The sequence below is a fragment of the Fistularia commersonii genome, chromosome 34 (genome assembly GCF_037954325.1).
Source record: "Fistularia commersonii isolate RoL2024-O1a breed Wild chromosome 34, RoL_Fcom_v1.0, whole genome shotgun sequence".
NCBI lineage: Eukaryota > Metazoa > Chordata > Actinopteri > Syngnathiformes > Fistulariidae > Fistularia > Fistularia commersonii.
This window is the reverse complement of record NC_141317.1, coordinates 6,281,946-6,297,760: the sequence shown is the minus strand read 5'-3', so window position 1 is coordinate 6,297,760 and position 15,815 is coordinate 6,281,946. Positions and strand designations below refer to the sequence as shown.

Sequence of the window (15,815 nt, the reverse complement as noted above, 5' to 3'; positions counted from 1 at the left end):
ATATTTTTCTATTGTTATTAATATTATGATTATTTTTATTATTATTATTTTTGTTACTGTGAATCTCGACCTGCGCGCAACAGCTCTTATTTAATAGTTAGATATAAGAATTGCAGCGACAATAGAACTTATTATTCAAGGCAACGTCTGTGGGGAGAAATGAACAACAATGGTAATCTGGGAGAGCAAACGGTTGTCACGTTTCAGGTGGGGGTGGAGGTGTGTGTGTGTGTGTGTGTGTGTGTGTGTGTGTGTGTGTGTGTGTGTGTGTGTGTGTGTGTGTGTGTGTGGAGGGGCGTCTCTCTCAATCGCTCCCTCCACCTGTGCTATTAAATGGGAATACCGGTAGTATTACATTGGTATATTTGGATTATCTGCACATTCACACGCCTGCTGTTTTATGTGTGCATCAGTCTGTCTTCCCTGTTCCACATGGATCTCACCCGAAACACGCGTGTAATTCGTGCCACTTTTGTTATCTCAACCCACATTGCACTTGCCACGGAGAGGCTGGCACCGCATGTGCACAGCCGTGGGAATGAGGTTGGTTATGAAGTATAATGTATTTTATTACAATTGGGACACCAGAGGAAAAACTACAGATTGCATCACGCACGGTACCATGCATGGTACTATGCATGCTACTACGCACGTAATCACGCATAGTACGATGCGTGGCACTATACATGGTATTATGCATGGTACTTCTTGTGACTTGAAGGTTCCAGTAACGCCTCCACCGTGCGTGGCAGAAGCCGTGGGAAATAAAAGCGCGTCTATAGTAAATGTCCTTTTTCTCCGTGCAAACGACCTTTGTATGGGCCGGATGTTGGGGGTGGGGGTGGGTGGGATGGCTTGAACTCGCCTAGGAAAGTACACGCGTGTCTCCGAGACGGGGAGGTGGGGATAGGGGTGGGGGGGGGCGGGCACGCCCAGGCGACGGCGTAGAATGACGCCCGTCTGTTGCGCTTTGCGCGCGTCGGTGCGTCTCCGGATTGGCGGAGGGACGGGGAGACAGTGGCGGTGGTGGTGGTTGTGGTGGGGCGGGGATGTGTGTGTGTGGGGGGGGGGAAGGTGCCCAGCGCCGGCGCGCCGTGGGCGGGTGGAGTGGGGTGGGCGGGAGGGGGGGGGGGTGTTTATAAATCCTGATCTTTCGCTGTGGGCGGGAACAGCAACAGTGGAGAGTGAAAGTGGAGGAAATAGAGAGAGAGAGAGAGAGTGACAGACTGGGCTGTGGCGGCGGAGCGGGGTCCGCGGAGGGGGCGAGGCGGCCGCCCCTGTATGCGTCTCCAAACGCGCATGGACGACCACCTCAGCCTCCTGCGATCGCCCAGAACCCGCGGAGACAACCTGCTGGTGAACCACGGCTACACGGACGCGGAGGCCGAGGGAGGGATGACGGTGGCGGCGTGCGACAACATGCTGGAGGAGTCGGCGGCGCTGCCGGGCCACCTCTCCCTGGACAGATACGAGCCGGACCACGAATGCTGCGAGCGGGTGGTCATCAATATCTCCGGCTTGCGCTTCGAGACGCAGCTCAAGACGCTCTCGCAGTTCCCCGAGACGCTCCTGGGGGACCCCAAGAAGCGGATGAGGTACTTCGACCCGCTCCGGAATGAGTACTTCTTCGATCGGAACCGACCCAGCTTCGACGCCATCCTGTACTACTACCAGTCCGGCGGGCGCATCAGGAGACCCGTCAACGTTCCCATTGACATCTTCTCCGAGGAGATCCGCTTCTACGAGCTGGGCGAGGAGGCCATGGAGAAGTTCAGGGAGGACGAGGGCTTCATCAAGGAGGAGGAACGGCCGTTGCCGGAAAACGAATTTCAGAGACAGGTGTGGCTGCTGTTTGAGTACCCGGAGAGCTCCGGACCCGCGCGGGGCATCGCCATCGTGTCCGTCCTGGTCATCCTCATCTCCATCGTCATCTTCTGCCTGGAGACGTTGCCGGAGTTCAGGGACGAGAACCCGATCACCATCGCGCCGGTGGTCAACGGCACGCTGCCGTATCTGGTCAGCCCTTTCTCGGACCCGTTCTTCGTGGTGGAGACGCTGTGCATCATCTGGTTCTCCTTCGAGCTGCTGGTGCGCTTCTTCGCCTGCCCCAGCAAAGCCACCTTCTCTAAGAACATCATGAACATCATCGACATCGTGGCCATCATCCCGTACTTCATCACCCTCGGCACGGAGCTGGCGGAGCGTCAGGGCAACGGACAGCAGGCCATGTCGCTGGCCATCCTGCGCGTAATCCGACTCGTCCGGGTTTTCCGCATTTTCAAACTCTCGCGTCACTCCAAGGGGCTGCAGATCCTCGGGCAAACTCTCAAGGCCAGCATGCGAGAGTTGGGCCTGCTCATCTTCTTCCTCTTCATCGGCGTCATCCTCTTCTCCAGCGCCGTGTACTTCGCCGAGGCGGACGACCCGGACTCGGGCTTCAACAGCATCCCGGACGCGTTCTGGTGGGCCGTGGTCACCATGACGACCGTGGGCTACGGGGACATGCACCCGGTCACCATCGGCGGGAAGATCGTGGGGTCTCTGTGCGCCATCGCCGGCGTGCTGACCATCGCGCTGCCCGTGCCGGTTATCGTGTCCAATTTTAACTACTTCTACCACCGGGAGACGGAGGGCGAGGAGCAGGCGCAGTACCTGCATGTGGGCAGCTGCCAGCCGCTGGCGGACGCCGAGGAGCTGAGAAAGACGCGCTCCTCCTCGTCGCTCAGCAAGAGCGAGTACATGGTGATCGAGGAGCACGGCGCGTTCAAGCAGCAACAGCAGCAGCAGCCCAACTTCCCCGCCACGGCGCAGAACAACTCGCAGAATTGCGTGAATATCAGCAAAAAGATTTTCACCGACGTATAAAGCTGCTTGTCCCGAGTCACGGCCCCTGAACGCGGGATGGAGATGGAGGAGGATGGGGAGGACGGTGCGTCTGGATCAGACGCTTCGGATGCATCCTAGGAAGTGATACAAAGAAAGGAAGGGAGAAAGCCCTGTCTGTTCAGAGGTGCTGCTTTTCTGCTCCATTCAAAGAATCGGGACTTTCCATTATCCGCGGTTTTGAATTCATAATTCCTCACGGTTTCATCCGCGCCCGACGTAAAAAAAACAAACAAAAAAACGCGCTCCCTCCCCATCCGGCCCGGGAAACCTGTTGTGCATCGCGCACGACATAACCCGCCACGACAGGTGGCTGTAGACGCTTTTATTACTGTGAAAGAATTGAAAAAAAACAAACAAACATATATATCCATATATGCTACTCAAAGGACACTCACGTTGTATTAATATGCGTTACGAGTCGTGATTTGTCAAGTCATAGCCGCTGTACAATATCCAGAACCATGTAAATGTTTGTGTGTTTAAACACATATAACGTCTGAAAACAAAAAAGGTCAGCATATATTCTCTCAATTAGACCGTCCTGTGCTCTTTGCCTTTATCGTGCGTAAAAGTCTAGTCCAAATGCTATACCGTCTTTAAAATCGCCCTCCGTCCCCGCCCAGCCGTACTTCCTCAATAGTAATCCTCGTGGTTCGCTATATTCTGCGCCATGTGGTTCCACGGCGGCATGTAAACACAGCTTTTACTGACTCAACCCACGAGCACGAGAGGGGAGACGTAGAGCCCTCTCACGCACACGCTCTCTCTCTCTATCTCTCTCTCTCACACACACACACACACCCTGCCATCAAAGATGGAGCGTGCTTCTTCTCTTTGGATGCCTCAAATATAGCCCGCTGTGATGCAATCTCCATGGCGACGGTCGTTTCCGAGGTAACCCCCCCCCCCCCAGTCACCGTTGCCATGGCGCCCTTGTTTCCACAGTAACCTTCCAGATGGCTTAGAAAGCTACATTGAAGATTAGCATCTAAATAGCTCGTCTTCAAGACTTGTTTTTGTCACCGCGCTGTGTGCGTGTGCGTAATACGTGGCCGGCGCTACTATCAACACACCTGGAGGCGCTTGGGAATAGACTTGTTGGACTGAGGAGGTCTGGAATCAAACCATGAATCTGCCCCACGATGTTCACGCCACAAAGACAGCGCGGCTGCGGAGGAGGGGCGGCGGCGAGCAAGGAATTATGAATGGAGCGGGGAGCACGTCGTGTCCGGACGCCCGGGATGCGCGACCCCGGGCGGCCAGCAGAGGCCGCTGCACCTCCACTGATGGGCGTCGGTAAGTTCCAAGAAGTCCCTTTGTCCCAGTTTTTGTGTCCAGACTCCCAAACAAAGCGCTTGAAATTGTTTTCAAGGTCCAACGGTTCGAGGTCTAACTTAACATTTCTTGGCCTTAGAGTCCAATCGGAGAATCTAGCGAGAAAGAGATCTGGCGAGCCGTCCTGCGGGTCACGTTTATTAATACGTTGTTAATATTTCAGTCTGTAAAAACAGATCAGAGCGGCTTCATCCAGTGTCCGAACATCCCGGCCTTGTGTTCTGTGCGAAGGGTGCGGCCAATAGAGTCAACGCAGGATGTCTTTCACCTTCAGCTGACTTTGTCAATGAAAAGAGAGAACCTGAAAGGCATTGTCTCAGTGTTGCCCCCTCATGGTGTTAGGAGGCCCTTTTTGATTGTCTTTTTTTTTCAATTAGCAATACTAACGTTTTCCTCGAGGTATTCACAAAAGAGCTCTGAGATATCAGCTTACTTGAGGGCTTGTGTGCTTTTTGTCACACTGGTTCTGCGATCAATAACATGATGCACCGGAGTGTGTTCACTCCCGTAGGCTGTTTCACTCACGCTTTCATTTGCCGAGACGATATATCATCATTTGTATGCCGGCGTCCCTCCTGTCTGGTCTGACTGTAATTGTAAGAAAGGCAAAGAAAGGATGGGGTAATCCATAGGACAACCACGCTGTGTGTGTGGGTGTGTGTGTGTCTGTGTGTGTTTTCGGGCATACATATGCATATTAATAGATATTCTGTGCATGAATTCATTCATGGATGAGTGACAGTTGAGCCATTTTCCATATCCAGCCAAGACTAAACAGCGTGTGAGGTCACACAGGATGAACTTTCATTGATTATTCTCTCCGACCCTTGAGCTTGACTTCAGATATTTTATGTGAAACACGTTAAAAGCCCTGCTCATTTCCCAAGAGCACATAAAACCTCATGTGAGGTGAAACACTGGTCAGCTGATCGGCGACAGAGATATATGATAGGAGACGAGAGGTGCTTATTTGTCATCGTACACCTGGTGACATTGTTCCAATTAAAATCGGCCGCGGGGAGTGGAAAAGAGACTCGGGGATGATGGAACAGCTCATTTTACTTTTCTCCGAACTTTCCTTTTCTGTCTTTACCTTGACAAGAATCCCTCCATTTTCCCGACGATCCCACGTAGAACAAAAAGAAGTTAGTCGTGTTTCACCAGAAGATGATAACATAAGGGTGTTTGTGGTGTCATAGTGACTTTTTATTTAAGTTCCCGTACCCCCCGCCCCGCTACCTCTCCCCTCTTTGACTCCCCTTCTCGTATGAGCTGACAGTGTTTACGGTGGCATTTTTTGCACGAGCGCTGATGATACAGCAGGGAGAATCTCAAAGCGGCTCTGTGTTATTAATGAGTCTGCTGAGCTGAATAGCTCTAACAATGTTTCTATTTTCCGTCCTCTACCTGACTCCCCTGGGTGAAAGCAGTTCCATTTCTCTGCCCAGACCTCCTGGAACCAGTGATGACCCCCATTAGACCGCCTCCCAGATAGGTAAATATTCAATAAGCAGATATGCCTGATGATACCGTTGAACATAAATCCAAAGCCATATAAAATTACAGATTAATGTGTTGCTTTGCTCCTGATAGAATTTACACATTAATCCATGACTACTTTCTTCTTCTAGGGATGCAATGACTGTGCTATTCTTGATGGATCATTTTGGGATATCACTTAGAGCTAAGAGTGAATTCCCATGTAATCAAATTTTCAGCCTCTGCCCTCTTCCTCCCAATCGGTGTCCTTAAATCTGGAGATAAAAAGTGGTGCCTAGCTGTTCAACCCCCCTCCCCGGTGGATCGGTCAATTCTTAAAGTCGGTTAATGCCAGAGTAAATACAAAAGCGGAATCAGAATCTCCACTCGTAGCTGCTGTTTTAGGACCGCTTCTGTTTTCCGAACCATCGCGGGACCAAATGTAATTCAGGTGCTGGGAGATTTCAGCGTGAACTGTGTTACGGACTCGGACGTTTCCTCATATCGCTTCCCGCTTTATAAAATCCAAAAAAAAAGAGGACACATTCAGGAAACAGCCAGCAGTTTTCCAAAGCACATTTAAATCCCGGGACTTACAAGGATTTCTACGTTCTGAAGTCGTTCCTGGGAACTGACATTCATGACAGACAATAACAGACCACCAGCTTCTGCTTCAAGTCGAAGGTGGCAAAAACCGAGGCCAAACTTGATTCACTGATAAGAAACTGTGAAAAAATGAAAGACTGTTAGCCATATGCCTTTTGTCAGTTCTGTGTGCTCTGTGTTGCTAATATGTGAAACACACACATATGTACATGTGCTGGTTGCTGCTATTCTCCTGACCTACACACGAAGAACAATAAAAAGATGTGCACGCACACAGACATGCAGACATGCACACACGTGCCCGTGGAGAGCTCCTTGTTTATCCTAGAGAGCGCTGGTGTTTTCTGGGATGGGGCTGGATGCTGTCAGGGGAAGGCTGTGTATGTCCGTGTTTGTTCTGTGTTACCCCGTGCTGTTTTCAACATGGCCCGTATAAAGAGATTATGAGTCGTGCTGTCTTTATTGGAGGCAAGCTTCAGCCTGCTTTCACTCAATTTCCGAGAAAGAAACTCTTATGTCTTGGGGAAATATCCAGTCTACTAATGAATGTTTTTGTCTTTTTCTGTGTATTCAAATGATCTCAGATGTGATTAGAGGGAGTTCATATGCTAACCTGTGTTGACGCCATAACCTACATGTTATGAATGCCAACTAAATCGATCAGACGTGTTGTAAGTAAGTCCATTCGCAAATAGTTTAGAGTAAAACGGCAGATCGAGTAAATCCAATACGGGTTCTCCGGTTTCCTCCCACAGTCCAAAAACATGCTGCAGGTTCTTTGGAGAACCAAATTGCCCAGATGTGTGAATGACCGAGTGAACGGTTGTATGTTTCTAAATGACGCGCGAACGGTTGTGCTTCTCTATATGTGGCCCTGTGATCGCCTGGCGACCGCTCTGGGGTGGACCTGGAGAGCAGGTTACGCGGTATAGACAATGAATGAATGAACAACTATTGAGTGTTTAATTAATAAACAGTGGTGTCCAGAAAAATGTGGATGACACAAAAGACTATTCCCTGTTCTTGATTGCGTAAGAGTTTTTGAGGGGAACTCCTGTCCCCTGAGAGCAAATCACAAGCAGGAAATGAAAGCAGAAGTCGATTGGAAAATACTGTGTCGCTGTAGTTGACAGTCGTACCTCGGCAGGCCTCTGTGTGTGCGGAGAAAATAAGATGTATTTTCTTTGTAATATTTCAAAACCTGTCTCGAAAGCCGCCCCCGAGTCAGTGGCGCGCACTCTCTCTCTCTCTCTCTCCTGTTCCAGGTGAACATGTTATCTCTCAGGCAGCGAAGTACAGAAGGAATTTTCTATGCAGCCACACCGCTGTCCATATCCTCCCTGCGGTCGTGACAGAAAAGGGAAACAAATGGTTCAGCGCATAAGAGTCCAATCAAACGCTATTAATGCAACAATATAGAGAATGTGGAAGAATTCCAAATTAAAATGGATTAAAACAGCTTCAACTTCCTATTTGTGATTAGTGATAATCTGTTATAATGATTATAGTCCAATGGAAATGTGTGTGTGGTGGTGGGGCATGGTGTAAAAACAATAGTGTGTTTTTTTTAATTGGAGTTCACAAGTCATTTGATAAACGTAGGTAAATAACAAACCTGTTTAAATCTTAACTCGACACCTAAAAGGACAACATGTTGATTCTGAGTCAAAAGTCTCCAATATCCTCAATTACTAATTAATAAGACTTACAGGGGAAGACTTGTATATTTCTTTGTAAACAGTATCTGTGTCAACGTTGAAATGGTTAAGGCCCGGGTTTCCTTATGACAGCTGAGATATGAGTGAAGACAAACAGGGGGATTTGTGCCGCACATATTGATCTAGTTGAGTTTTAATCTTTTTTAACCTTAAATTATATCTTTAAGTACGTAACCCTGATAAGATCAGGCTAAGAGGAGCAGGTGATGGTGAGAGAACTAACCTCAGGGGGGAGTTTATGTTTCCTGTGAGGAATCAACACCTAGGCACTGCAGATACCCTGAAGCTTCTTGCAGATGCCCTTAACACAAATGTTGATGTTTTTCTTAACCTGACCAAGGAGTTTTGTGGTTTGAACTTAACTAAGAAGGAGAAGGAGGAGGAGCAGCAATGCCAGATGGTAAAGGACCATTCCAAGAAGGGTTCCCCGAAACTCACACAGCTTAAAGGGGTAAGTGTAGCTTTTATATTTCACAATCAAGCACAGCCCGTGCTTCGTTTCTTGCACTGCGATGAGACAGTTAGGAGAAGACTGGCTGAAAAGTGATTAGTTGAAAAGGTTACCTATAGATTTAACCAAATGTCAGTGAGGATAAAAAGCAGCCTGACCTTTGAGATTTCATCCGCAGCCAACATAGCTCCCGTACGGAGCGTGTTGCTGTGTTTTTTTTTTTTTTTTACAGAACTGACCTTGGTAAGAGGTGCAACATGCCGGCAGTCCTGCCAAAACTCCACCGTGTGTTTGAAGCAGTGCGTTGACTTTGCCTGTGTTTCTTCCTGTGCAGGACTGGAAGGTTTAAAACAAGGAAACTGGAGCAGGAAGCAGAAAGAAGAAAAAAAAAAAAGGTGTGTTGCATTAGCTCACTTTTTCCACATTTCTCGATGAAACGCTTCAGACAATTACTGGCTTACTCCCTCTATTAGAAGCAAAGTGACAATCTCGTGTCATCTGGCAGAAACGAAATATTTTGCGGTTGTCATTTTTTTTTATTTATTTTTTTTTATGAGGTGACAGGGGAAAACAACCTGTTGCAGGTCTGCGCAATAACAACCGTCCGACAGCGAATAAGAAGGCATTTGAGGTTTAAGTGCAGCTGGTCGATGACACGTCACATTATCTAGAAAGAAAAGCAAGTCAGTGCTAAATCCTACGGACCAGGGAGGAGAAGGGCACAGAGCTCCTGTTTTAGTGAAAGGACAGCCACCAGGGGGAGCCTGGGGACCCCCGTGACATCTGTTTTGACCTCAGGCAGCTGGAAAGTGGGCCCTCTTTCTCCAAAGGGCAGCTCCCGCTCTCTGTGGAGAGGGAACCTGGAGGAGGGACCCTGGAGCAGCGGCTGCCAGGCCCCGAGAAACAATGTCAAAAACCCAGAATAACTCTCTGAGGAAGAACACAAAAACCAGAAGCTTCTCTGCAGCCAGAGGGTTCAAAAAAAAAGGGAAGAGCATAAATTGCAAATCTGCCAGAAATGCGGCCAGCCTGCTCAAAGAGAAACACATACATAGTGCACATTATGAGGGTAAAATGGTGGAGCTGTGGCTTTGGCTGGCAGAGAGACACGGAGAGACGAGTAGGCGGAGTAGGAGGCATTTTGTATGTATATGTGTTTTGAATTTTTGTACGGTTTGACGTGCTGTTCTCATTTTCATTTTGTTTATCTGCATTTTATGATTTTTTTTGTACGTTCACATTTTAATTCTTTTTCAGTTTCCTGTTTTTGGTTGTGCTCCTCGTGGACGGCTTATTTATTCAGCTACTGACGCGTTTCTACATTTCTCTACGCGATCCCTCCGTGAGAGCTGCTTGGAAGCACGAGGGAAGTGGAGATGAGTCAGTCACTGAATCCGTCCATCATGTTCTGAGCTGCTTTAGGACACTGTGGGACACGAGTGTCCTTATTTCACAGCAAGAGGGACATGTGAGATGGAGGTATTTGAATGTCGTGCTAGATCAGACTGCTGTGACCACAATGTAAAGCTATATAGGACACAAAATCTCCAGAGGTTTTCCTGTGACGGATTTGCCACATTAAAATCACTCATGTGATTTGCTTCTTCTTGCCAGCAGGGGGCGCTCTTTCATCCCCCCCCATTTGAATTTGCCTCATTGATATTTTGCATGCTGTGAATCTTCCAATTTTTATGGAATCTGCATTCCTGAAGTTAGAGCAAAAAAGGGAAATAGAAGAGATCCGACTTTTCGTTTTAGGCGTAGCTGTTCTTGTAACTAAACGTGAATATTTAATCAGGACTGACCCGAGGGAAAAGGCCGTGTGTAGTTGAATTACAAAGTCTTAATTTTCATGGTAAACAATGACATTTCACTGCTAATTTGACATTTGCGCCTACCGGGAGGTTCTCAGTGACCCACAGCTGACAAGTGAAGTTTTATTCACAATGATGGATTTCCTGTCGGCACAAAAACATGCAATCTGCTCACAAATTTGGTTGTGTCATTTAGTTTTCTTATTTATGTATTAATTTCTACTGTGGCATTGCTGAGCATACTAAGACCCTCAGAGGAACTGATGTTTCAAAAGGTATTCACACCCATTGTCATTCTGTCAAATAAATCCGTTGATTATATCATCGGTATTCATCCCCTATACGGTACGACCAATAGTCATAACACAGAGACCTTCTTGGCTCCAAGGGGATATTTGCAGTTCTTTTTTAAAGAGCATTTAAACATGCTGATGAGTGGTTTGCAGAAAGACACCGACTCATGGTAACAGTCCTCCAACAGTGCACTACAATATAGGGTCTCCATAGCAACAAGAGAAGATTGTTGATAATAGCAGGCATCTGCAGGTACACTAATAGGATAATCACTTAATCCCTCTATCCATTTTAACTATATCCACATTTGAACACACACATCACTTGATACATTAGTTTGTTTCTGTATGTTTTTTTCAATGGATCGCTGATGTGAGGTCAGCACTTTAACCAGTCAATATCACGAAATATTCAACACTCTGGACGATTATGTTACAGAATATGGACTAATTGATAGAAAACAGTATCTGAAAACAGTATGTCAGTGGATCAGTCATATATTCACATATTACATTCTGAGAGACAGAATTTGTGTAATTTGAAAAACAGTTCCCTGTATCTCAAATGGTCAATTTCACCTACATAATCAGTATGTCCCTTATACAATGAGAAATCCCCGTCTTTTGTCAAATATATGACAAGCTCCTGTCCATATCGCAGTGAGAGTGCTATTGTTCACTGTGTGTGTTTGTGTATGTGTGCACAATCACACGTTCACATCTGAATTTTTCTTTTCATTTCCTTAACTCGGACATTTTCACATTCACTCACAGTCAAACCAATCGGCCTCCTGGGATCCTTTGTCGCTCCGGAGGACGAGGCTGTCGCATGAAACTCCGCTAAAAAAATATTTCTAAATGCTGTATGGCTGATCAGTGATCGACTTCAGCCACGAGGCTGCAAAGATCACAAGATCAAATAGAATAACTGTTGCGCGTTCGAACCTAAATGCTGAGACACAGATGATTGCTGAGCCAGAGAAAAAGGGTGGTGTTCTGCCACTCATCTCAGTTTACACTGTCAAACCAAACAGATGGGTTGCAAAGAGAGTGTAAAACAGTCAGAGAGAGAGAGAGAGAGAGAAAAGACAGATAGAGATAGAGAGAGAGAGAGAGAAAGAGGTGCTGAAATACCGTACTGGATGACTCATCACTTCATTACTGTGACCTTTATCTGTTACCCTCTCAACCTCTTGTTCTGCACTCATTTTAATTTTCTGCACATCTAAATATTTTTACTGCTGATTCTGCGGCTTTCCTCACTTGCACATGTCTGTAAAACAGATCTGCTCTTCTTCCTCCTTTTTTTTTTTTTTTCGGTGTGATTTTTTTTTTTTTTTTTTTTTGCCTAAAGAATGCATGCTGGGCTTGACACGTTTCCATTGCAATATCACAGCACAGCCAGAAATGAACCAGAACATATCCACCAGGCCGTGCACACAAACAGAACAGTGCTTGTTTGCTGTTGTCTGCATTTGGTTTAAATAAATAATAGTATGTGTTGTATTTAAGAGACAATAATGATAACACTTGAGTGATTCTTGAAGCGTAAACAAAGCCATTTGCTTGGAGTGTGCTCTTAGTTTTCATTGCAGTGTCAGGTTGCCAAGTTGTCAGGAGAACCACTGAAAAGGGAGACTTTTTGCACGGTGAATATGTATTCCACCGCACGCTGCGCACTGTCAGACAGAATTAATATCACCAATCTACAAGTTTCCTCTTTTGACTCCAGAATAGTTAGGTCATTGATTATTTCCCTGCTTTTGGAAGAATCAATAACAGAGTACCGTACTTGGGAGTTAAAATCGTATCTCGTGTTGAGAGCAACGAGGTTCATCAGCTGTTTGGCTGTGGTTAAAGGACAGATATGCCATTTCAAGGTTAATGCCTAAATATAGAGTGATCCAAGCCTGAGAGACATGCAGGGAGAAAGGGTGGGGGCGTAAAAAGATGGATGAAGGGTCACTATAAACGCGATTAAGTTCCATAGCTCGAGCTCCGCCTTCTCCAATCAATCACCTGCTGTAAAGTGTTTTAAATGCACCTATATGACCTTTTAAAGGTCAAACCTAACCGACAAAAGAGTTTCGCTGTGAAATGTTTACGATGACACAATAAATGTGTCCATCTATCCATCCAACCTTTTATCACTATTTTTAATGCAGGGCCGAGTCATGATTGCCTCAGACTGCACTGGTTGACCATGGCTTTTCCTGTTCCCATCGATGCACTCACGCTCTTTCCGATGGGCTACCACAATATTCACAGGTCAGGAGAGATCTATTATCTCACGGCATCATTTTGAACTGAAGAAAGACCCCTTAACCAGTTGCATTTGGTTATAAAAATACCAAATAATGATAAAAAAATAAAAATAAAAATAATAAATAAAAAATAAAAAATATTTGGAGAGTTGAAGATATTATCTCTATTTGACAGAGTTAGATGGTTTTTTTTTTTTTTTTTCGCTTGCTAGTAAGGAAATAAGTGACCTATAAAGAATATTGTATAATGTGTATCTTCTTATGAGGTTTTGTAAGAATGTGTGTGACTCTGTTAAGGAACCTGTTCTAATAAATGTTCAAAAAAAAAAAAAAAAAATTCTGGGGTTCATGGTGTAATGAGGCCAACAGGATCTGATTAAGAATATATGAGATCTGTGAGTCCACATAAGTTATTGAATCCAAAACCCAGCAGACAAATGTTTTAAAATGTCCCAAACATTACGGTGGTAAATCTTACAGCGTGTTTTGAGCAGCTGCATCACTTTACCCTAGTACCCCATTCTGCGATAGCAACCCCGATATAAAGACCCGAGGTACCCTGTAATTCCTTTTCAAAATCCAAAATAGACATGTAAAGTCAATAAGAGTGTACTCGTGATTTAATGGGCCCATGTGGGTAAGGAACTGTTCAGCTGTTGTTGAGAATACCTTTCAGGTGGCTCAGCAATGTCATCTCAATGTCATGGTGTAAAAATGGAAATCACTGGACTGCCATCAAGCTTCCATTGGTGTCTGCCAAAACAATCAAAAAATATTCCGAGCCTTCAGCATCCCGACATGAATCTCATCGATGTCACGCGCGTGGCCAAAGTAATATTACCTAATGCCCCTAATGAAATAGGAACGAGTAGGTGAGAGTTTTTCTGCTCTTGTTCCGCTTTCAAAGGAATTAAGATTTGAAGTTTTGAGTCGCTTAAAGTTTCTCAAGCCATGTTTTCACCGATTGCCTGACAATTTGCCAGATCTCTTTAAAATCACCTGAAAGTCCATCTTTTTGGACTTTTATGTCTTGACCTTCCTATAGGATACATGAGTAGGTCAGACTAGACTAGATTTTACCAGCTTACCTACGTTACCTGTTGGTCAGGTGTTTGTCAGTCTCTCCTTTATCGAGTCATCCTCACTCTCGCATGCCATGTAAGCTGTGGAAACAAGCCATGTATTCCAAAGTTGTCCAGGATAAAATATGGCAGGCAGGTGTGGCGGTACTTTTAAATCCCCAACAGAATGCCGATGTGTTGTGGTTTTCCCTTCAGACCCGCTCTGACACGTGCCATGGGATGGAAAGTTCGTAGGATGGTTTGGACAAAGCTCACTTGGGTGATAATAGAGAAACTCAGAGTAAAGTCTGCCTGATCTAGACATAATAACAATTGAATTGTTTATTAAATGTATTATTTATTCATTTATTAAACTGTATTCCAAAACATGCTTGAGCAATGGTTTGTTTTCTCTCTCTCTCTCCATCCATTGTTCTACCGCTTATCCTACTCAGGGTTGCAGGGGATGCTGGAGCCTATCCCAGCTGACACTGGGCGAGAGGCAGGGTACACCCTGGACTCTTCACCAGTCCATTGCAGGGCCACAAAAAGAAAAAAAAGACAGACAATCATTCATTCTTTCATTTGCACAATTTTCAAAATCTTTCCAATAAACCTGCTGCATGTTTTTGTACTGTGGGAGGAAACCCACGCAGAACATGCAAACTCCACACAGAAAGGTCCCCTGTCGGGATCGAAGCGGGGCCGTGAAGCCGAAGCGCTAGCCACTGCTCCGCCGTGCCGCTTCTCTCGCTCTCTCTTTCTCCATATAAATATATACACATACATAGATACATGCATTTGTATATGTGTGTTTTTTAGTATGACGAAAAGAGCAGTCCGGACAACCATGTCAATCCTCTTTATGTTTGACGTGCTCGTAATTGTACATATATTTGTATTGTCTGGTTTCAATAAATCAGACTCCTTATGTAGAGTTTGATAAAAAGCATATTGTTAGTGTTTTATACTATATATATATATATATATATATATATATATATATATGATGTAGACTCCTTATGGAGTGTTTTATAAAAATATTTTTCTTAACTTTTTTGAAACCAAGCCACATAGTTCATCTGTTGTTGATAAAGTTTTGTTTTTGCATTATTATGGGATGCTTTAGAACCCTTGTTTTAGAGGCATTCCTTTGTCCCAGTCTACGGCTGAGGACCACAAGAAAACAGATTGACTGAAAAGATCTCAGAAATTCATATCAGTCTCAGGGAACTGCACTCTAAAATACAGAGTGTTAATCCTGTAGTTTGCTACATGTGTGCCGGTGTGTGTGATGCACTCTGAAGTAATGGAGGAGGTAATGGAATTGTAGTGCGTGTGTGTGTGTGTGTGTGTGTGACAGATCACCTGCTGCAGTGCCAGTAGAGGTCATCCAGGACAACGCTCCTCCCCTGCAGTCTGCTGTCATAAGTTGGATCAACGCCCTCTCTTTTCGACTTCACTCTTTTTGATTCTCCTCCCCTCTCTCTCTCTCTCTCTCTCTCTCTCTCTCTCTCTCTCTCTCTCTCTCTCTCTCGCTTCAACACATTCTGCCGCATAGAGAAGGGTGGAGGTTTTAGGTGTGCAGAATGTCTGCTGACTCACGTGCACAATGACATGCAAATATCCAGACATGTCTGTCAAGCGATATCCCTTTGGAGATTGTAAAGCATCAGAAGTTGTTGAACGCGTGTGCTTTGGAATCATTGGATCTACGTGCAGATGGGGTTTTCCTTTTTTTTTTTTTTTTTAATTAATCAACCGAATATGGTGGTCTTGTTTTTGAACGTGGAAACTTTAACCACCCTTTACACTGAATATACACACTTTACATTTCCACAGATGCTGGGATGTGGTTTCTGCCACCATGTGGGTTCATCGCTTTGTAAACATTCTTGTGTTTCAACA

At 45.6% G+C, this 15,815-nt stretch overlaps 2 protein-coding genes across 3 annotated transcripts in view; both read left to right on the top strand.

Moving 5' to 3' along the window:
- The first annotated feature begins 1,178 nt into the window (after nt 1-1,178).
- Nucleotides 1,179-7,300, top strand: LOC147214404 (potassium voltage-gated channel subfamily A member 3). Of its 2 annotated transcripts, none has more exons than XM_086141372.1 (3): nt 1,179-4,182; nt 5,652-5,716; nt 5,853-7,300. In XM_086141372.1, the coding sequence occupies exon 1, from the start codon at nt 1,282-1,284 to the stop codon at nt 2,863-2,865; it is 1,584 nt and encodes a 527-aa protein (XP_085997498.1). In that variant the 5' UTR covers nt 1,179-1,281; the 3' UTR covers nt 2,866-4,182; nt 5,652-5,716; nt 5,853-7,300. The 2 variants fall into 2 exon arrangements, with proteins under 2 accessions (XP_085997498.1, XP_085997499.1); XM_086141373.1 differs by having other exon boundaries at nt 5,649-5,716.
- A 1,291-nt stretch (nt 7,301-8,591) lies between these two features.
- Nucleotides 8,592-15,815, top strand: part of kcna10a (potassium voltage-gated channel, shaker-related subfamily, member 10a) — a 38,583-nt gene continuing 31,359 nt past the window's right edge. Inside the window, exon 1 of the transcript XR_015104351.1 lies at nt 8,592-8,870. The gene's annotated coding sequence lies outside the window, so the exon portion shown is untranslated. The remainder of the gene's footprint in view (nt 8,871-15,815) is intronic.

What these genes read in the sequence shown, in the direction of transcription:
- LOC147214404 (XM_086141372.1), top strand. Translation starts at nt 1,282, where the DNA reads ATGCGTCTCCAAACGCGCATGGACGACCACCTCAGCCTCCTGCGATCG.